General features: G+C 45.5%; 2 protein-coding genes across 3 annotated transcripts in view; one reads left to right on the top strand and one right to left on the bottom strand.

Moving 5' to 3' along the window:
- Nucleotides 1-1,078: 1,078 nt before the first annotated feature.
- On the bottom strand, nt 1,079-13,308 carry DHFR (dihydrofolate reductase). Of its 2 annotated transcripts, XM_030969334.1 has the most exons (6): nt 13,160-13,308; nt 12,677-12,726; nt 11,137-11,242; nt 10,088-10,214; nt 2,852-2,967; nt 1,079-1,261 (listed from the first exon to the last, which is right to left on the bottom strand). In XM_030969334.1, exons 1-6 carry the CDS (start codon nt 13,243-13,245, stop codon nt 1,174-1,176), a joined length of 573 nt encoding a protein of 190 aa, XP_030825194.1. In that variant the 5' UTR covers nt 13,246-13,308; the 3' UTR covers nt 1,079-1,173. The 2 variants fall into 2 exon arrangements, with proteins under 2 accessions (XP_030825194.1, XP_030825195.1); XM_030969335.1 differs by lacking the exon at nt 12,677-12,726 and having other exon boundaries at nt 13,160-13,287.
- A 45-nt stretch (nt 13,309-13,353) lies between these two features.
- MSH3 (mutS homolog 3) overlaps nt 13,354-20,766 on the top strand; it is a 94,471-nt gene continuing 87,058 nt past the window's right edge. Inside the window, exons 1-5 of the mRNA XM_030968778.1 lie at nt 13,354-13,455; nt 15,525-15,648; nt 16,255-16,463; nt 18,747-18,959; nt 20,297-20,413. Coding sequence (XP_030824638.1) covers nt 13,354-13,455; nt 15,525-15,648; nt 16,255-16,463; nt 18,747-18,959; nt 20,297-20,413 — 765 coding nt within the window. The remainder of the gene's footprint in view (nt 13,456-15,524; nt 15,649-16,254; nt 16,464-18,746; nt 18,960-20,296; nt 20,414-20,766) is intronic.

Genomic DNA, 20,766 nt, shown 5'->3' with positions numbered 1-20,766 from the left:
GCAGGACAGGTCAGGCGGGAGCAGCTCAGGCTCCCCTCAGCCCACGGGGAGCCCTGAGGAGCCCACACTGCAGCAGCAGAGGCAGGAAGGAGGCTGTGATCCCGTGGGCAGCCCCTGCTGCAGAGGCTGCTGGCAGCACCTGTGGCCCCACAGGGAGAGGAGCCCACCTGGAGCAGGTTCTGCAGCAGCACTGGTGATCCTGTGGGATGCACCCTGGAGTGACAGTATAAAAATAACATGTTTCTAAAATCATGGAATATTCAGGGGAGTTAGAAAGGAAGGACAGACCTGGTAGGCCCTGGGAAAATGTTCGGCTGCACCTGTATAATCATTTAATGATTGTGATAAATGATATGATTGTTAGATGCGATGACTGTTAATTGGATATAATTATTGTTTAATCGTAACAAAAATCATGAGAAACGATGTTTGGGTGGGCTTGATGGAAATTACAAAATCCATGCTCAGATGAAATCAATGTATACAATAGAACAATATAAGTTGAATAATTAATATGTAGTTATATAATGATAAGGGTATAAAAATGTGTTCATCCCAAACCCATGCTGGAGTCAGATTTGAGTCTGTCTACCCCTGACACCCAGAGCTCTTCAATAAAAGCACCTGCATATAATCATTCTGTGATTACGTGTTCCTGAACACTAACAACAGGTCCTGGATCAGTGCATCCCTCAACTGCTGCATGAGACTTCCTGGTCCCCCTTCCCCTGCTGGGCTTGCTTACATTTACCCCTACACCAATACATTTTAAAGTCTGTTATCAATGTATACAACACCCCAGTCAAACAGGAGGATTGGTGATTTCTCAGTGCTGAATGTTTTCAACAAGGAGAGACATGCTAAAACCCTTTGATTCAGTAGAAAAGCTCTACCATAGTCTAATGCCTCTCCTTATCTGTGGAATTGTCAGGGATGCTGCCATGGATTGTAAGATCAGTGGAAGGTTTCCTGCAACCTTTGTTGTGGAGCTGCTCAGACCCCCTTCTACAGGGTGTACCTTCAAAGTGTGGGGTGTGGTTTTTGGAACCATTCACTACTGAGGTATTTTACCATCAGGCATGATTTTCGTGAAAATTTTAATGTATCTTTACACTCAGTAAAACTTCATGGTTTAAAATACCTGCCCTTACACAGAAGTACAACATGCCTCCCTTATTGTGCCATGACAGTTTTTTCATACACTTCAAATTTGTACTGGATCCCATTCTCTTCTTGGATATCAGCAGGGACACCTGGGTACCTAGGGAGAGAGGAGAAGAAAAAAAGAAGCCAACAAGCAGGTAAGAATATCATTATGATTCACCTGCAATTTATCCAATCAACCAGAAAAGCAAGTTATTTGGAAAAAAAATGAAAACATTGTCTTTTAGAACAGGTACACCATTTTTAGGACTCATATTAACTACTATCCATGATTTATATGCACATCTTTTAGACCAAGAAAGCATACTCTGACATAAAACAACACCCCTATTTTTGGCTTAAAGAAATACCCAACATTTTTTATTAAAGCCTCCAATATGTTATTCAAAATGTCAGCCAAGGAAGATGAGATTATGGAACACTTTGGTTTTTTTCCTTGCCTTGCTTTTCCTAAGTTGGTTTAGAGGAAATGCTAAGGACAAGGCTTTTTACAAGTCTGCAAGAGATTACTAAACAGGTGACTGCTACCACAGAAAGAGTTCCTCTATATTCCAGGTTTTCTAAACCACTTCTTATTAATAGACGCTTTCAAAAATCTTTTCATCTCCCCGCAAAAGAAGGATTTTGTGTGAGTAATACTGACTTTGAGGGAGAGATACATTTTAAATTTATTTGCTAAGGTTTGGCATCGTCAGGTTTCCACTTCAGTGAGGAAATTACCTGTTATTTTACAAAATCATGTTCTAACACCAATGTTCATTTCAGTACATTGGCCAAAAACAACGTATAGCTAGGAACAGCCGAGAGGGAGCGTTGGGTCAGATCTCAGGACACTCAAATGAGCACAGAGTAGTTCGCAATATATTGGAGCTGGAGAAGATGACTCATCCTCCCCACCCACCTTGTCTGTCCTGCATCCCTCTTCCCTGCTCCTGCCTATCCTCCCTCAGAGCCGTGCTAATCCATTCCTGTGCCCCCCGAGGAGAGTTTCACTTCTCATACTTTCTATTTCTTCCACTGCTGCTCTGTAACCAGCTGAGAGCCAAAACAGGAGCAGCAGGAGGAAAACAGGTCTGGTCCTCCCTGGTTTTGAGGCAGGTGTCTGAATTTTTGCTGCTCCTCAGTGCCTGTTGGGTGTAATCTTGTTGGTGAGAACATAAAAGCAGAACTGAAATATGACAAAGATCATGTAGAAGAAACCACAGTGAATGCCAGAAATGCTAAGTTTTTGTACACCTTTTCCTACTGTATTTATTAGGAAGAAGGAATTTTCTCAAGAGGGAAGGAATAACCTTAGAAATACATAAAACTCAAGCCTCTACACCCAAGTCCATTTAATTTGTCTGGCAATTCAGAGGCCAAATACAATTTACTAACAACATACTGAGAGTTACAAAGCTTAGTAAATATTTGAGTAATTCTAAACCAGGAAACAATAGGAAAAAGCTATTTTTGCAGCAAACTGACATGGACAATTCTTTACTGTGAAGATCATACAAAAGGTGAAGAACACAGCAATTTCCAAGAAAATCTGCGCAGAGTATGGTGCCATTCTAGGTTGTAAGTGAAGTATGATTCTGGGGAAAAATTCACCTCAAACTCAAACTAACATAGCCTTAATATGACCCTTAAAACATTCCAATTAGATTACTCTGAAGACAAGCCTGGTATTCATTTTGGTACTTACTCTGTTAGAAGCTTGTAGTCTTTATGGTCAATTTCTGGAAAAAATGTGTCACTTTCAAACTCTTTCAAGATTCTTGTCACAAACAATCGATGATGAATTGGCTTCTCCATTGCTGCCTTTAGAAACAACACAAACTCAGTCACAATTTTATGTATCACAGGCTTTTAGCAAAGTCGTGAAAATTACACTCTGAATCTCCTCTTTTAGACTCTACTGAAGAGCACTTTCTAAAGGGGTAATTTCACCCTGTGTCAGTTCCACCTGGTAAGTGGCAGCAATACCCTATTCTCAGAGCCTGGGGTATCTGACAGAAGTTAAGAACAAAATCTGAATAGCCCTGTGAGAGAAAGGAACAGTAGTCCCAGTAGCAACAAGCAATTTCTGAATCACACCTCTTTGGGAGACAGGAAGGTTTAAGTGGTGAGAGATGCCCACACCACAAGGTAATTTGTTCTGATGCTTAATATCACTGCTAGGGATTTGTGCTGTATTTTTTGGAATTCCAGAAATCAATCTACCCCTTGGTTTAACTTCAAAGTTGGATCTGTTGCTCTTCTTTGGAAATGCTCCAGCACCTCAATGTCTTTCTTGCTGTGAGGGGCTCAAAACTGATCACAGCATTCGAGGTGCAGCATCTCTGGATGCTGAAAGCTTTTACATTTCCAAGGTCCTTGGATGAAAATGTTCTAAGATAATGTTTGTTAGGTGAGGCTTTCACCAACAAATTCAGGAGTTAGGAATATACATTTTGTTTTGAGATTGAAAATGGCAACTCTTCCAGACCTTGTGGGCATTACAATAACCCATGAAAAGCTACACTAGGGCTGGTTACAATACATTTTTGAAAAGCTTGTAGCTGTTCCTCTCTTTCGCTTAAACTGGCAACCAGCAGTGCTTTTTGTGGAAGGTGACTCACCATGCAGCAGGCTATTAGCTACTACTTCAACAAGCACAGGAACCAAGTAATAACAAATGGAATCCAATAAAATTAATTAACCACTGCTGAGAGACTAATTTGTAGAAAAGCTGCTCGACTAGAGAACAGTTAGAAATGAAAGAGGTAAGTCACAGCACACAAGCATTGAACAGCACTGAACTGCTGTCCATCCAGTTTGTACACAAATACTAGTATTTTTCTTTGTTTAGGGACAGGGAGGTAAGAAGAGTCATACTTGCAAAATGACAGAATAATAATCTGCTTCACAAATAAAAACATGTGTTCTGTAAACAGAGAAACTTCTGCTTTGTAGTAGAAGAACAAATCAACTTCCTATCCAACCTTGTGGGGAATTCAGCTTTATCAAGAACTCCCTACCACCACAACAGGCCAGGGAGGAGCACAGGGAGGGACCAACCACAGGCCCAAGGAGACCAGATGGTGACCTCCGTTCTAGGGAGATGGTTTCATTAGCTGAATGAACCAGCCAGCTGTGTCACTGTCCCCACATTCACAGAAGAAGAGCAGATGCTTCCTCAGTTTCCCAGACCGGCTCTGGAGGCTGTGTAGGCGGCCCGTGACCAGTAAACAGCAAACAGGAAAGAGCTTGGGGAAGAGCAATAGGCTCAGGCTGCTTTCAGGCCACGTTACTGCTCCTCAGCAGCTGGGACTGCCCAATGCCTGGCAGTGAGCATGTAAGGGGCAAGGACAAACACGCTTTTCCACTTGCTCTGCTCTGTTAAGGGCAACTTTCCCCTGCTTTGAGACTCCAGCACACATTTATATCAGCCACCGCTGCCATCCCGACCCAGCCCCAGCCTGTGCCCACAGCCCTGCCTGTTAGAAGTCTCATCTGACTGTAGAATTGTTCAACAGATCACAGCTTAACTGTAATTTAGAAGGCATTATAAATTAAAAATCTGGAATTTCACAACGTGTTTTTGAAAAAGTGTAACTGAGAAATTTATATAAGATAAAGACACAATCTATAAATTAAAGATAGATCACTAAACACAAAAAATCAAGAAATAAAATGTAGATTTTGATTTGAATTTCAGAACGTTAATATTTCATTCAACAAAACCAGCTGAAAAGCCAGTATTCTCACATAATCACCCCCAGGCTATGCCTGACCTGGTCATGGGGCCAGACCGTGCCCCACGGACCTGTCCCACCACCCCGAGCCCTGCCACTCCAGTTACTGCCCATGGGGTCAGCTCCTGTTCCCTTGGGAACACCTGGTCCCCCCTGTTCTCCAGAGACAACTTCAGAAAACTTCAGAGAAATAAATCCTGTGTCAAACACGAAACCTTCCACAGGTGGAGCCTTCGAAGGACCCTGTTCAGGGAGGCCTGGACTCTGACACTGCCTCGGTGAAATACTGCTGAGGACATGGCAGGGAGGCAAAGGAGTTTTGTCATAATGCTGTCCTTTCCACAAGGAATAAAATAGGTCCTCACTGATATTCAATTCAGTCTTGCCCTGTCCAGCCCACTCCACTGGTTTCACCATTTTTTTGGGACCAAAGAGAAATTAGAGGAGGCACAGAGCTGAGCTGGTGCAATGCTGATATACTCCCTCAACATCATAAAACCATACCATACACATAAGGAAGTTGACACCCCCATCTGTTGGTTTTTGTGGATTTGTATGTGTGTGTTTTTATTGTTGTTGGTTTTGTTTGGGTTTTTTAACATCCTATTTAATATTTAAGGATGTCATGGACTTACAGGTCTTATTCCTAGCAAAACCTCAATGTTGTTTTTGACCTGTCTAAATCACACAGTTTAAATGTAGTTAAAAGAGAATGATACAATTTATACTGAGCGGACTCAGAGTAACCTGGTCTAGTGGAAGGTGTCCCAGTCCATGACAAGAGGTTTGGAACCACATGAGCCTTTAAATCCTTTCCAGCCTAAACCCTTCTGTGGGCCTCTGACACCCCAGGATGTCCACAGAGCACTATTTTTCAGAGTCAAGGCCAAGACCTGAACCTTGCAAGAGACAATACCTCCACATAGGTGCAGCAGTGTCTTAGAACAGAAACCTGGTTTTGAAATCACAGGATTGTAGAATCTCCAAGGTTGGAAGAGATTTCCAAGACCATTGAGCCCAACTATTAATGATTCTTCCAACTCTCCCCACTCACCATGCTTGAGGTGTAGGTGGGAGCAGCTTTGATATCCATGAACGACATTTCTTGGGGATGACACAAAGCAAGAGGCTGTGCTCCAGTACATCTGATGAACTCTACCAGCTGTTGGGGACTCCAGGGCCAGCACCAAAGAGTGGGCCAGCACCACAAGCCCCCAGCACACAAGAAACACTCACAAGCCAGCAGACAGCCCTCCAAACATGAAGTGCTCACACAAAATCAGAGAGTGCCTGCCATGAGGTGTAACAGCTTCACAACTGCTGTAACCCACTGCGGGGCTCCTCCTTCGTCATCCAGGCAAACACTAGCAACCCCAGCTCCTCCTGGAGCTCAGGAGATCCAAAACAGTGCACAGGGGATCCAGACGGCATTGCACTAATATCCAAGGAAATTTACTTGGTAAGCCTGTGCTGTCAGAAGGCCAAAAGCTTCCCTGGGGGCATTGCTACTGCCCTGTGGCTACATTAGGAGATAATAAACCTGATGAGGGATCAGTGTCCAGTCAAATTCAAGAAGATGACACCCACATGAGTTTTTCTGAACCCTCACTGAACTGATGGAGCTGTTTTCAATCTTTCCTGCTCTCACTTGCCAATTCCAACACTCCACCCAGCCTCTCCCTGTCCCCACTGCTCTCCCTTTCCCTGCTGCAGAGGTCAGGTCAGTTTCCTAGACTGTGCGAGCACAGCATCAGTGTGACCTACACGAGGGCTTGGATGGCCACCACAGCTCACAGAGGGCCTGAAGCAGCTGATGCCAATCCCCCCATGCCCTGGAGAGAACTGTGTCCTTGAGAACCAAGGGGCAGTGGGAGAGATGGCCAGAACCAACAGAGGGATGCTCTGTGTCCTTGTAAGTGTTCACAGATTTGGCCCTCACTCTTCTGCGGTCTGAGGAGGAAAAGGATGTGAACAGCAGCAAACCCCTGCCTCCATCCCACTCCTGGCAGAGAGCATCCTGTCCCTAAATGCCATCCTGGAGCACACGCTGTAGTACCCTGTCTTGCCTCAGTTCCTAAAGGCTGGACAGGCACTGCAGCCACCTGTACCTGAGACTGACTGGATGCCCGTGTCCCAAAGGTGCACTCAGACAGCAGGGTAGCTGCTGCCCCTTGGCCCAGCTCCCTGGATGAGGGCAGGTCGGGCTGGTGCTCAGCATGGTGTCTGGGCCAAGCAGAGGGTACAGCAGCCCAGCTATCCTGAACAGCCCAGGGCACCCACCAGGGGTGTGGGAAACAAAAACCAGCAAAGGCCTGGAAGGTCATGGCACACTCCCTGCTCACACCATCTATAGAAAGAGGCTTGCAGGATTGTGCCCAGAGCTTGGTGACAACAGCCCTGATCAGGGTGGAGCTCCCCAAGGCAAACTGATTGACTGATGATACGGGGCTAAGGCTAGGAGCCGAGTTAAAAAGCTCCACAGGACAATAAGCCACCGTCTGAAATAAGGATGTGGGCCCCGGAGGCACTGTCTGGCTATGGCAAGGCTGCTGCTGCAGCTTCTGACAGACACCCTCACATCCTGCGCATTCTGCGTCTGCTTCCTATTCCCCGGAATCCCACTCCAATGGAATGTCACCAGACTGAGCTCATGGCCCAGGACCACAGACCAACCTGGGCACAGCAACTGCAGTGCTATCACAAGAATCCCCATCCCCACATCTTCCCACTCCTCCTCTGACACCCACAGCAGCCCCTGACAGGCTGTCAGAGCACATTGCTGCCTGTGGCTCCACTCTGTAGTGATCCTGATGGAAAACAACCGTGCCCCAAGGAGTTAGCAACCCACAGAACAATTACCCTGCACACATCATGCTCCTTGCACACAGCATGACAGGATCAGACTGAAAACCATAACAGAGACCCTGAAGGCAGATCCCACCGGGAACCTGCAAATCTGCCACCTGCGAGAGCTTCCCCTGGTCTAAAAGGGCAGCAAGGAACTCTCATGTGAACATTCTTTCTGTTGATGGCAGAAAGCATAAACAGACTAGGTTTTTTTCTGTAAGAGAGTCCTGTCACAGCCTGAATAATCAAAATTGGGTAGGTCTTTCTATAGACAGCCACAGACCTGTATTAATGAACAAAATCAGATCTCAACCTCTGAGCCACACAAACTAGTGAAATCAAAATATTGCTTTAAAACCAAATACCTACAACTACTGAACAAAATTATTCTCTTCAATTACCAATTGCTATTTTATTTCCCACACATTTCCATATAGTATAATGGAAATATTCCTGTAAAATCCTTTGTGCATCTGTAATACAGGCACTAAAAATATTACTTGTAGTTTTGGCAGATTTGTATGGTCCCCATAAAACTCTTTCAGTTAACATCACAAAGGTAGTTTGAGTGCAGGAATCTGTATGAAATGGTCAGGTTTCTTCCTAATGTAATTACACTTTTCTTTGAAATGCCTTGAGCAGATGACTGAAAGGGAGGAAACAGCTGAAATTTTAGAACCACAAAAGGGTTTGGGTTGGACAGAACCTTAAAACTCATCTTGTTCCATGGGCAGAGACACCTCCGACTGTCTCAGGCTGCTCCCAGCCCTACTGTCCAACCTGGCCTTGGGCACTGCCAGGGATGCAGGGCCTGCCCACCCTGCCAGGGAACAATTCCTCATTGCCAAGATCCCAGCCAGCCCTGCCCTCTGGCACTGGGAGCTATTCCCTGGCTGCTGTCCCGGCAGGCCTTGTCCCCAGTCCCTCTGCAGCTCTCCTGGAGCCCCCTTAGGCCCTGGAAGGGGCTCTGAGCTTTCCCTGGAGCCTTCTCCTCTCCACACTGGACATTCCCATCCCTCTCAATGCTTGTCCATGTCCAGGATAGCCGGGTCTCCTATTACTTTACACATTCCCTTGTACTGATCAGTACAAATAGTACATTCCAATTTATTCTTGATGCAAACTGCCAATTTATAATGTGAGTATTGGTGAGTAATGGCCGAAAAAAAGGCATTATTTTCTTCCAAATATCAGAAACCTCCAAGACAGATGCTCTTGGAAGAAGCAGCCAAAGCAACAACTCTTTACAGCTGAGCCTGTGGCAGGGAAGGGGCAAATGCTGCTGCTCACAGCTGGCTCTGGCTCTGCCCTCTGTGAGGAGAAGCCCTCTCCAGAAACCCTCTGCATGGCACAGGCACTGTCATGGCAGAGAGCCAAGGACATTTCTTCTGTAGGATAACATCTGATTATAGTGAATGCATTTGCACATGGAACACGTGGTGGACTTCACCACGAGGAACAACAGTGCTATTTCACCTCATTTTCTAACAATCTTAGCAATCCCTAACTACTTCATTCCTTTACTGTGAAAAACGCAATTCCTCAGACACAGAGGTTCATGAAAAGCACGAAGTGTAAAGGCAAGAAGTACCAGAAAAATGCATTTTCTTACCCTGTACACAGCGCACAGTATCAGCCCTGATTCCCCACCAGGTGCATTATGGCACTGTCATCACACATCTCACGTCTGAGTGCCCAACAACAACTGCAGTGTATCTCCCAGCATGCCTGTAATGACTACAGGACAGCAGCACTGTTCCTTTCACTGTTAAATAGAATTTGCTTTACAATTCTTGACCCAGGGAGTGGGAGCAGCAGGAACACTGCCGGATGGGAAAGCAGAATGAGTGCGACCTTTTGTTGTGTGGTTATCTCCTGTTATTGCAACACCATGACCTGTCAGCTCTCTCTAAATCCTATTTTCTTCTCCATTTACATGTACAAAGTGTCATACTCTGGGCTAAACATGCTGGAGCGCTTTTCCTTATTTTTCTTTTCACACCCTTTGCAGGGTCAGTCAGCAATCTCAGAAAATAAACACAAAAACATGGGCTCAGTAAAATAAACATAATAATATGGGCTTTTTCTGAAGAATCCAGCAATTTAGGTATTTATGAAAAGCTCTCAAAAGCACAATATCAGTGTGACACTGGCGCACTGGCAAGAGCAATATTCAGCTTCTAGACTGGTATTCTGAGCTTGAGAGTTGAGATCCTGCTCTCTGAGACCTGTTCTGTTGCAATCACTGCAGTTTGCTGGTAATGGGAAGGGAAAGCACCCCCTAAAGCAGCAGTAATAGGAACTTCATCCTCATCCCATCACAGAAAATGAGTAATTTAGGAGGAGGCTAAATGTACCTTGTACACTGAAGTGCCTCCCACGATCCAGACCATGTCTACTTTACTTTTTAACTCTGGTGAATCCAAAAGAGCTAAAGCATCATCCAGACTTTTGGAAAGATAATGTGCTCCTTTTGGGGTTTCCCTAGAAAAAGCAAAGCTCTATTACTAAATAAATCAAGGACAATTCATCATGATCATCAATACACTCTAGACACAGAATGTGCTTTGCTGAATTAACAAATAACTACATGCTGCATGTCAGTTAATTATTTTGAAATGCCTGTAATTGCTAAATTATGTTAGAAGTCTCATCTGACTGTAGGATTGTTCAAAGGATCACAGCTTAACTGAAATTTAGAAGGCATTATAAATAAGGAATCTGGAATTTCATAGCATGTTTCTGAAAAAATGTAACTGAAAAATTTACGTATATATAAGACAAAGACACAATCTATACATTAAACATAGATCATTCAATACAGATAATCAAGAAATAAAATGTAGATTTTGAGTTGAATTTCAGAACGTTAGTATTTCATTCAACAAAACCAGCTGAAAAGCCAATATTCTCACATAATCACCTGCAAATCCACCAATATCCTCCAAAGCAATAAAGCACTACAAGTGAACATTTGTGTTTAAAAATATTTGCATGACTGTGGGTGATGCATTCAAGAAGTGAGTTCTGAAAAAGGACAGTTCATCCACAAATCGTAATAAAAATGAACTTCAAAAAATGAACTTCGGGCCACCAGTGTATGCAGGAACTACAGAAATGCAGTTAAATACATGAGTCAGAAACACTATTGAAAATTGTCAAATGGTTTGTGAGTAGAGTGAAAAGTACTCATGATGCAAAGTAATGACAATTACCTTGTGAATGAATTTTTAGATATTAAAAATTAAGAGTAAGGTAGTCATAACACTCAGAACCAACAGCAGAAATGCTTTCTAAACAGGTATCAAAAATGCTGCATTTGGAACTACTGTACGCTGTAACACTACAGACATTTTTTGGTGCAGGTTTTTATTTGTTTTACAGGACCCTTATTTATCATACTTACTTGAGCTCCCTGCTGAGCACAATATTAATCCTGTCTTTTAAAGGACGGTTCTTGTCAGGGATGGAGAACCACGTTTTTTTACCCATTATCACTGCATTCTGTTTACCTGAGCAGGAGAGAATTGATTTGAATTGTTTAGAGACACTGATGGACTTCCCCTGCCTTTGCAAGGTGCTCTGCAGCAGTTAGCAAAAGCACAAGCTCAGGCCCCAGTTCTCAAATGAGAACTGATTTATAAACCCACAACAACTTCTAGGAGAAGAGCCACTCAAATTAAATCCAAAGCCAGACTGCTACAGGTGATCAATCATACCCTAACATTCTCACATAAATACAATTTCTGACCAAACCCAAGCATTCATAACCTGATTACCTCTCATATGTAAATCTGCTAAGGAAAAGAATGTTTCTCTTTATGAGGAAAAGGAGTTATAAGAGAAAAAAACCAGAATGCCAACATGGTCACTCTTTCCATGCTGTGTCCAGGCTGAGACACAACAGAGGCAAAGGTGACATCCCTGGTGTGAAGATTTATGGCAGCATAATCCATTAAGAAGTGTGGTTATGAAGCACTTTACCTGCCCAGCATCTGAGATCACAGCTTATCAAAAGATCTGCAGGCAGGACAGAGCAAAATGTTTCTTTGTAATTATATTTCAAACATCTTTTTTCTTGATCACAGCTTATTTCTGCCAGGTAAGATGCAACTTGCAGACATCTAAAAACACTTACAACTGTCAGTTGTGTTCTGGCCTTTTTTAGTACATACAGGGTTGCAAAGGGTTGGACCAGGTCTTCTAAACATACGTAAAGTCTTTCACTCAGAAGTTTTTCAAAATGAGATTAGACATTCCTTGTGAATTATGGAACATTCAAATCAGACAATTTGAATAAGTCTCCTAATCAAAACAGACTTTCAAGGCAAAAAATGGAGTCTGGCACCTAACCAAAACACGGAAATATATGAAGCTGACGAGAAATGAGTTTTTACCTAACAAGTGAATTTTAACAGCACAAAAAAAAAAACCCTAAACAAACCATGAAAAAGTGACTGTGTTGACAAACAACTGCAGTATTTCTGCTCTATGGTTTGGACTTTCTGGTGCATGGATTTGGCTCAGCACTCAGAAAACTCAGCAAAATTACTGTCACAAGGGTCAGAGGAGTGGATCAAATGGCCAAGGCTGAGCCACAGGAAACAAGCGAGATAAGCTAATGCAGACTGAAAAAAACCAAACCACCTCTGCTAATTAAGCAGCTTGTGAAAACCTTCCCATTTTAACTTGGAGTTTCGTGTAAAGGTTTGTTAGGTAAACTTTCGATGAAGTTTTCTTCTGGTGAAAGAAGGACTTGAAAATTGCTCCCTAAGAGGAGCAATCTGCATCTCCTCTGAAATATCTGCTTCATCTTCTTTCCTCATCTAGCCGAGCGATTGAAAGGGCTGGAATACAGGGGGGACCTGTGAGGGCAGGCAGGGCAGAGGGCCGAGGCAGGGAAAGGCCGAAGCCGAGCTTGGGGCGCCACACAGCCCACACGTTACCTTCCACACGGGCCGTGCTCGTCATTCTCTGGAAGTACTTGTACTCATTCCTGCCGGGGAAGCACGGACTGCGTTACAACGTACCTTACGAATAAGTTCTCTAAATTATATATATTTTTTCTGCAAGTTCTTTAATTTCAACGAAAAATCCCCCCGTGATGGATGTGTTGCTGGAGGCCGGGGAGAGGCGGTTGGCCAGACCTGAGCCGGTGCCTGGCCGAGACGGGACCTTTGTCCCCCTAGCTGTGCTCGCATGAGCGATAACCGGCGGCCATCGCATGAGAGAGAGCCCACGCGAAAAACAACCCCACAGCCGCGCTCCCGCCACGCCGCCGCTTTCCCGCCTCACACATCATCCCCTCAAGCACTACAGCTCCCACCGCACCCCGCGCGGCCCCGCAGCACCCGCCCGTGCCGCGCGCCGCTGGGCACGCTGGGGGCTGTAGTGCGGGCGGCGGGGACAGCGGCGGCGGGCCGCGGTACCTGAGCGGCGGCCACGGCAGCCGCCCGTCCTTGCCGATGCCCATGTTCTGGCTGACGGCCACGATGGAGTTGAGCGAGCGCGCCATGGCCAGGCCGCTCCTCTCCGCGCCGCGCCGGGGCCGTGCCAGGGCGGGCTGGGGCGGGCCGAGCGGGCGCATCCGGCGGGAGGCGGTGCCGCGGCGCAGGGCCCGGCCATGCCGCGGGGCCGGCGGGGCGGCGGGGCCGCGGGGCAGCCGGTGCTCAGCAGGTTCTTCGGGGCGGCGGCGAGCGGCGGCGAGCGCGGGCCCCGCTACACGGTGCGCGGGGCGGGGCGGGGCGGGCATGGCCCGCTATCCTGGTGTCCATCCCGGTGTCCATCCCGGTATCCCTGACCGGCGCACGGACACTGTGGGACAGGCTGCTAGCTCCCGGCTGTACGATCTGTGTGGGCACAGGTGCCCGGGTCCTCAGGGCCAGCGTGGCAGGAAGGACACGGAGCTGCTGGACAGGGCCCAGGGCAGGCCCCAGAGAGGATTTGGCTCTGCAGCACCTCTGGGAGCTGGGCTGGGCAGGCTGGAGACGGGAACGCTGCCAGGCATGCCATCAATGCACCCAGACATCTCCAGGGCCGCCAGAGCATGGCCGGGCTCTGCTCGGTGCTGCCAGTGCCAGCAGCAGCAGCAGTGGCCATCAAAGAAAGGGCAGCGAGGTGCAGGGCAGCAGGAGGGAGAACTTGTGTCCATGGAGGGACAGCAGAGCCCTGGGACAGCTGCCCAGGGAGGGCCTGGAGTGTCCCTGTCTGGGGACATCCCAGCCCCAGCTGGACACCTGCCTGTGGGATGGACCAGGGCACCCTGCCTGGGCAGGGCTGGGCTGGGAACTCCAGAGGAACCTGCCAGCCCCAAATCCCCTGGGATCGTGTGGTACAGGATGTGCCTGTTATAGGGGAGCTGGGGCTTGCCACAGGTTTGGTGATCTGGGCAAGGCCAGCATGTTGGTCCATGCCATCGGGGCTTCTCACCAGTGTTGAACCCCTGTGCCTTCCAGTTTTGTAAAATGTGGAATATATTAAGATTACCATAAGTGAGGATGTTCTCTGAGGTTTGATCTTTGTGTTCTTTGAAGCCTGATCAGCCAGAAATGAGACCTGACCAGTGGGACGGGCAGCAGCTGCATCCCTTAGTCAAGGGCTCCTGCAGTTAGCAAGTTTCAGGGATGTAAATCAGGATGTTGGTGTACATCCCTGCATGCCTGGCAGACTCGTGGGAAGGCTCAGGGCCCCCGTGTGCCCTGCAGGTCACGCAGAGCCGGCTGCGCTCACCCAGCCTGCGGGGCAATTGGGGCGCTGCGGGCCAGGGGCAGGGCTGGGGGAGCCCCGGCTCTGTCTGTGTGTGAGCAATGGCGCTGATGGCAGGGAGAGGGCAGGGCGGTGCTGGAACAGCCCGGGGGGCACCCAGCCCCGACTGGGGTCTCTCTGCAGGGTGTCACTGCTGGCTTGTGGCACGCTGAGCAAGGAATCCCATCTTTGGGCAGCTCTGGCATGCAGTGAGTGAGCTGTGCTCTTGTCCCAGGTGCTGGAGCTCAGTGATTCAGGGTCTGAGTGCTGGTAGGTGCAAGGCCAAAAGAGCCTGCAGTGGTGCACATCCTCCCTGTGTCACCGCTGGGGAAAAGTGGCTGTGTCTCTACAGGTGCATTTAATTTTGAGTTTGTATTTTCCACTCTCCCTGTACTTACTGTTTCCAGCCCCTTCTGGCCCTGGAGGGTGTTTGCTTTTTTTACCTGTGACTCAAGTCAGCTATTTTGGTTGCCTTTGGTCCAAATATATGTTGAAAGGTGTGGTTACATCTTTCTGCCCTTGTGGAATAAACTGCCTAATTAATGTTAATTTGGTGGTATTTAACAGTGGGCTTGAAAACTGCTACTCATGTGGGCTGTGGTTTTATGGAGGTTTTGGGTTTAGTTGGTTTAGAGGCTGGAGTTCCTGCTTAGTTCCAAAGAATTTTAAATTCCATGGTTAAACCATCTGAGGTCACGATATGAAATGTGGATGCAAGCTGCTGAAAGCACCTGTTGTGTGCTTCTGTGAAAAGTGTTTATGTTCTGTTGGATTTACAAGTTACTTCATATTTAGTAAAGCTTCTTGCAAAAGGTCAGTGATGAAACAGCAAAATTGGTGAATTTTCTGTTTACATAGTGTTCTAAATGCATGTTTCAAAAGACATCTAAGGAGCAGGATGCTCCAAGCTCCTCCAGTCTGGCCTTGAGCAATACCAGGGATGGGAGGTTGGACAATTTTTCCTTAACTTATTGAGAAGTTGTTTGTTCTCTTTAAGAGAAGAGGAAACAGAAAAGATAACTGAACTTAATATTTTAATTTACATTTCAGGCTTCTAAATGTGGCACAAAAAGGAGCACATCTACTGAAAGCAATGAACCCTGTGAAAAGAAGACCAAGGTACGGCAGATTACTCTGGAAGAGATCTGTAACCCACTGAAGACTCAGGATAAAAGTGAGTTGACTGTTAGCAAACCCTCAAGCATTGGCAGCCAGTAAATAAGTTTTTCATTGTCAGCTGCTCTGTTGCCTCAGAAATGCCTGAGTTCCATCTGGCTTTGAGCAGAGAATTTAATAAGGTAATGCTGGTATGAAAACCAGTGAATGTAAAGTTCATTATGTTTCAATAGGAAGAATTAGCCTCTTGAGTTTCAAAGTGGGAACGGCATTACATTTGTTGATGTGAAGTATCACTAGTACACCCTCAAGAGGCAATACTGTCTGCCTAAAGAAGTGTATTGAAAGAAAACCTGCTTGATTCCCAGTCTTCTTAGCTAACTTTATGGCTGTGCAGTTGTCAGTCCAAAAAACAATCTCTTCCCACTTAGAGAGAAGCACACACGTGAGGAATATTGGTTTTCCAGGGAAGTTAACCAAGCTGTTTCAGTGCATGATTCTGTCAGGCTGGCAGAAATACTGCAGTGGGAGAAAAGAGGGAGCACAGGGAAGAGAGACGTGGAGCAAAATGGTTGTGTCTGTGCTTACTGATGTTCTTCTAACAGATGTTCTCTTTTAGAAAATAAGTTGCTAATGTGTTTTTGTTATGAATTTTCACCAAAAGAAGAATCTCAGAAGTGTGAGAAGTCCCGTATCTGTTTGGAAACTCTGGGCAGGCTGAGAGAGTTCTGCAGTGATCCAAACCAGCAGTGTACCAGCCTCCGGGAGGATGGCTTTCAGGAGACAGAAAAATGTCCCAGTGTTACTGGGAGGAGCTCAGAACTGAAAAATCCTCTTCCATCTTGGGACAGCAGCCCAAAGGTGGCACAGAAGGTATGCAGAGCTATGAGTTAAACCAGCAAACTCTGGCACAAGCTCCCCTTTGTGCTCCTGTGCTGTGACGTGGAATGGTGCAGCAGAACCCCACAGACCTGTGTTTGTGTACAGATGTTTTCCTGAAGTTCCTTGCATGGTGAGCAGGTTGGCTGCCCTGGCTCCCTAGTGATACCATTGAACAGCAGCATCATGAGGGAACAGAAGCTCTGTTGGTGTCACCTGTGCCTCTGAGGGAAGCTGTAACACCCTAATAACTAACCCATGTTCAGAGAGGCACTTTGCTCAGCTTCCTTTCAGTTCCAGATGTGGGCTCTCAAACTTCCAACAGGCTTTCTTTCTGAAAATATTGTGTAGGGTTATCACTGAGATGTGGCTTAATCTAGTTGCTGGTAAATCTAACTAGTAAAGGTATCACTGCTTTTTCATCTGCAGAAGGTGGGGGTAGCTCACACAAAATATTGTCATGATGATATCTATGGTACAAGTCTAGAGACTTGAATGGAATAATGGTATTTTGCTTCCCGTTTACTTATGGGGGTAGTTAACATTAGTTAATTGGTAGGGGGGGTTTGGGGGTCAGCTGCTCAGGTCCTAGAATGCATCTCATGGCTTACTGTGGTGGCTGCTCTTTAGTGGAGTTCTCCATCTGGCTTTTGAGGGAAGGCGCTTGTATGAAAAGCTGATTTTAACCTTCCCTGTCTGAGGGCTGTGCCCTTTAACTGGGGGGTCTGCTTTGTGTGGATGTGGGGTCCAAATGCTGGAGTGAGCAGCTTGTGGCAAGATAATTCTGTTGTGGTAAGGGGTTGAGGTTATGAGGATGTGGTTGGTTGGAGAACCCAGAAAATTGATTTTTCTTGCCTTCCTTGGAAGGGGTCCTTTTAGCTGTTTGTGTCCTGCTTTTTACTTTGTAACTTTCCTCCACCTGGTAACTTAGACCATCTCACCAAGTCGTCTTTTGTGTTTGTTTCTAGTCCTTTTGCCTGGCTTCATGCCCTTATTTCACATGGTTTGTCATGACAGTTTCCTGTAAAGTGAGACGAGGTCACCCTGTTTGGCTGGCACAGACCTTGGACCGAAGAGTGCTGAGTCTGTGAGCTGAGGATTTTGCAGCAGAGACATCTGAGCTCCTGAGGCCACCCAAGTTCTGGGTGCAGGGCAGCTTTATTTGAGCTGTGCTGGGTTCTCTTGCTTAGTGGTGTGCAGCTGTGGGGATTTGCAGTTACAGCTAAGTGCTGTTTTTCCCCACTTGTTCTCTGACTGCACACTTTGTACATTCCCATGACCCAAAGTATATAAGTATATGATTTAAGCCATCTCTGTTTTTTTTTTTTTTCCTGAATTACCATTGCTGCTAAACGGTCTGTTCACTTTGTAATCTGAATGGGACCCTCGGTGGAAATGGAAGTTTATTTGATTTGTTTGCAGATGCAGAATTTATAGCACAACCTAATTGGGTTTTGAATAATCATATACTTTAAAAAATTCTGGAGAGTGTTGTATTTGTATTTTTTTTAACCAATACTATCTGTATTTGATCTTGTGGTGTAAGTGAGGAGGAATTTTGCTGTAAGTGAAAGACTTCAGCATTTTTCTCTGCACTTCTGAAACCATCACTCTGCTGACAATACAGAACAGCACAGCGTGGTAGAGCTGAAGTTGCTCGGCAAGAATAGGCTACGTAATGTCATTGCAAATGATAAACTGCAGACAGAGTGAGCTCAAAGCATTTCACATTTGAGGTTTTAGAAACTGTAGTGCTGATTCTCTGTGTTTAAGTTGTTCTGAGAGGTTTGCTGAACTTACAGAGGAAGTGCAGACTGCAGAAAGAGTATAGTTTTGGTGGCTGAGACAGGGAGCTGAGACTCAGATTGGTTTATTCCTTGGTTTACTGTGGATTTTTGGAACATCATTAATCTCTTCATGCTGGAGTTTCTCACCTCTAAATGGGAGCAGTGATTCATCCTTATTTCAATATATGGCCTCTTTAGGCTGCCCAGTCTCTGCAGCCTGCATTGTCTTGGTCTGTGTTTTGAGAGCTTTTGATACAATAGTGTTCTGATTTCTCCCCTATTCAGCTAACTTTGACTTTCATGACTTTTTCATTCCTTTTAGTTCCAAATGTACTGTGTTCTGCATATCCTGCTGCAATAATCGTGCTGCAGCCTGGAGCCTCTTCAATGCAAGAGCAATCTTTAGCTCTGTGGTCAGTGCAAACCAAGGAGGGGGCAATTGATTTGTTTGATGATTCCTAATTTCCACTTTTCCACCTTTTATTTACAGGAGGAGTTACAATGTAATCTTAGTCAGTTTTCTGCGTCTCTTAAGTCCTATGAAAATTCTCAAAATTCTTCAGAGACTAATCTTAATAAAAGAACCAAAAGCATTTACACTCCACTAGAGCTCCAGTTCATAGAAATGAAGAAAAAGTATAAAGATGCTGTTTTGTGTGTGGAATGTGGATACAAATACCGGTTCTTTGGACAAGATGCAGAGGTAATTTTTTCCAAGATTATGGAAAGATACTTGGATTATGCTGGTGTCATCCTAGGCCTGTGGTCAGTTCTGGAAAGGCGACTTCACTGGGGGCGTAAGGGGGTATTTTGTTTTGTTTTGTTACTTGAAATCAGGTTGGAAAATCTCTGTGTCCTGAAATTCAAGACTATCCATTATGCACACTTTTTTTTTTGGTCAAAATGGCATTTATTACTTTGTAATCACATGGTAGTGCTTGCTGTCTTGTATATTGAGAATTTAAGGTGAGTTCCCAGTCAGAGTTTTGTCAGAGTTAAAGTTGAAAAACTTACTGAGGTGAATGGCATGTAATGGTTTAGAATTCTACTATAATATATACATAATACATAACTGTGATGTATGACATTAGGAATCTTTCAGATTGAAAGGCATTGGAGCAGGTGGTGTTAGAGAAGATGACTGTAGCAGGTATAGCCTGGGTGCAGAGAGCATCCTGAATGCATGCCAGGATGTGGCACTTACACATGGCAGATCTGTAGGAGCTGGAAAGGACTGTATAACAAACATGATGTTAAAGGGGTGTTTTGTAAATGTTTCATAATGTTTTTTCTTGTGATCTGTCCAAAGTCGTTGCTACCAACCTTTGTTTGGTGCTATTTTCACACTTGAGACCAGTGAGAAATGTTGCTTAGTTACTGGGAATTCATTTTCCCCATCATATTTGTGCTGTGTAATTTGTCTGCTCATTTGCTGGTGTACTTACAGCCCAGAAATAGAAATATGCAGTTCAGAGAGACAGGTCAGTGTTTGCCTGCAGGTCCTGCCTAGCACCCCATCCTCTGCTCAGTGAACACCTGGGGCAAAAAGACCATACTAATCACACATGAAAATGTCACATTTTAGTAAGTGTTGTTACTCTTTTTTATCAAGTATTTAGTTTCCACTGCTGTTCAATATTGATTTTTCAGTATTTTAGTTGATTGGCTAGGTTAATCCCATCTTTATGACCACAAACCCAATGCTTCCATTCCTGCTGCGTTTCTAGTGGCGTGGAAATCGTTTGACCTTTTGCTGAGCTGTGTTTCAGACCCTGTGTGTGCAGTGTGGGTGGTTTACCTCACAGTGGTAAAGATCAAGGTGCAACCTTAAAACCTGACAGCTGCAGCCTGTGATAGTGAATCCCCTGTTTATGGCAATGCTGGGACAGGGAGGTGGAGGGGCCCCTCCAGGCTTTCTCCTGGAATGTTCTCCCTTTGTCACCGAGCTTTTAATTGTAGTTGTGCATCACTGTTGTCATAGAGATAAGCTCCTTACCTTCTTAGATTACTTTGTGACCCTTTGGCTGACTCTTGTTGCAGATTGCAGCTAAGGAGCTGAACATTTACTGTCACCTGGACCACAACTTCATGACTGCCAGCATCCCCAGCCACCGGCTCTTCGTCCACGTGCGCCGCCTCGTAGCCAAGGGACACAAGGTTACCCCTGACTCCTGCTAATTGAGTACACACCAGCCCTGAGAGAACTTGCACTGCTTGTACCAGCCCCTGGTTTCAGCTGAGAAGTGGGCAGCTTGTTATCCCTGGTTCCTGCAGTAGAAATGGCCAACTTCCCTTTGTTTCAGTTTCTCTGTGCTGTGGGTGTCATGAGCCATTAGCAGATTCAGAGAAGTATCTTTGTTTTTTCAGGAACAGTTTCAGAACAATTATTTTTCTCAGTGTTTTTGTATCAAGGTTTTGCATTTAATAAGGAGAAATGTACATATCTTCTCTCTGTTTTATTATTCCTCACATCCTTGTTTTTCTTATCCCAGCCCACTGTTTTTCTCTCT

The sequence above is a fragment of the Camarhynchus parvulus genome, chromosome Z, assembly GCF_901933205.1.
Source record: "Camarhynchus parvulus chromosome Z, STF_HiC, whole genome shotgun sequence".
Classification (NCBI taxonomy): Eukaryota; Metazoa; Chordata; class Aves; order Passeriformes; family Thraupidae; genus Camarhynchus; species Camarhynchus parvulus.
Note: the sequence above shows the minus strand (reverse complement) of the source record. Positions and strands in the feature narration are given on the sequence as shown.

Coding starts and splice junctions, on each gene's coding strand:
- DHFR (XM_030969334.1), bottom strand. CDS start 13,245: ATGGCGCGCTCGCTCAACTCCATCGTGGCCGTCAGCCAGAACATGGGC. Junction 11,243..12,676: donor GAGCACGGCCCGTGTGGAAG/GTAACGTGTGGG, acceptor TCTCCTGCTCAG/GTAAACAGAATGCAGTGATA. Junction 2,968..10,087: donor GAGGCACTTCAGTGTACAAG/GTACATTTAGCC, acceptor TTGTTTCTAAAG/GCAGCAATGGAGAAGCCAAT.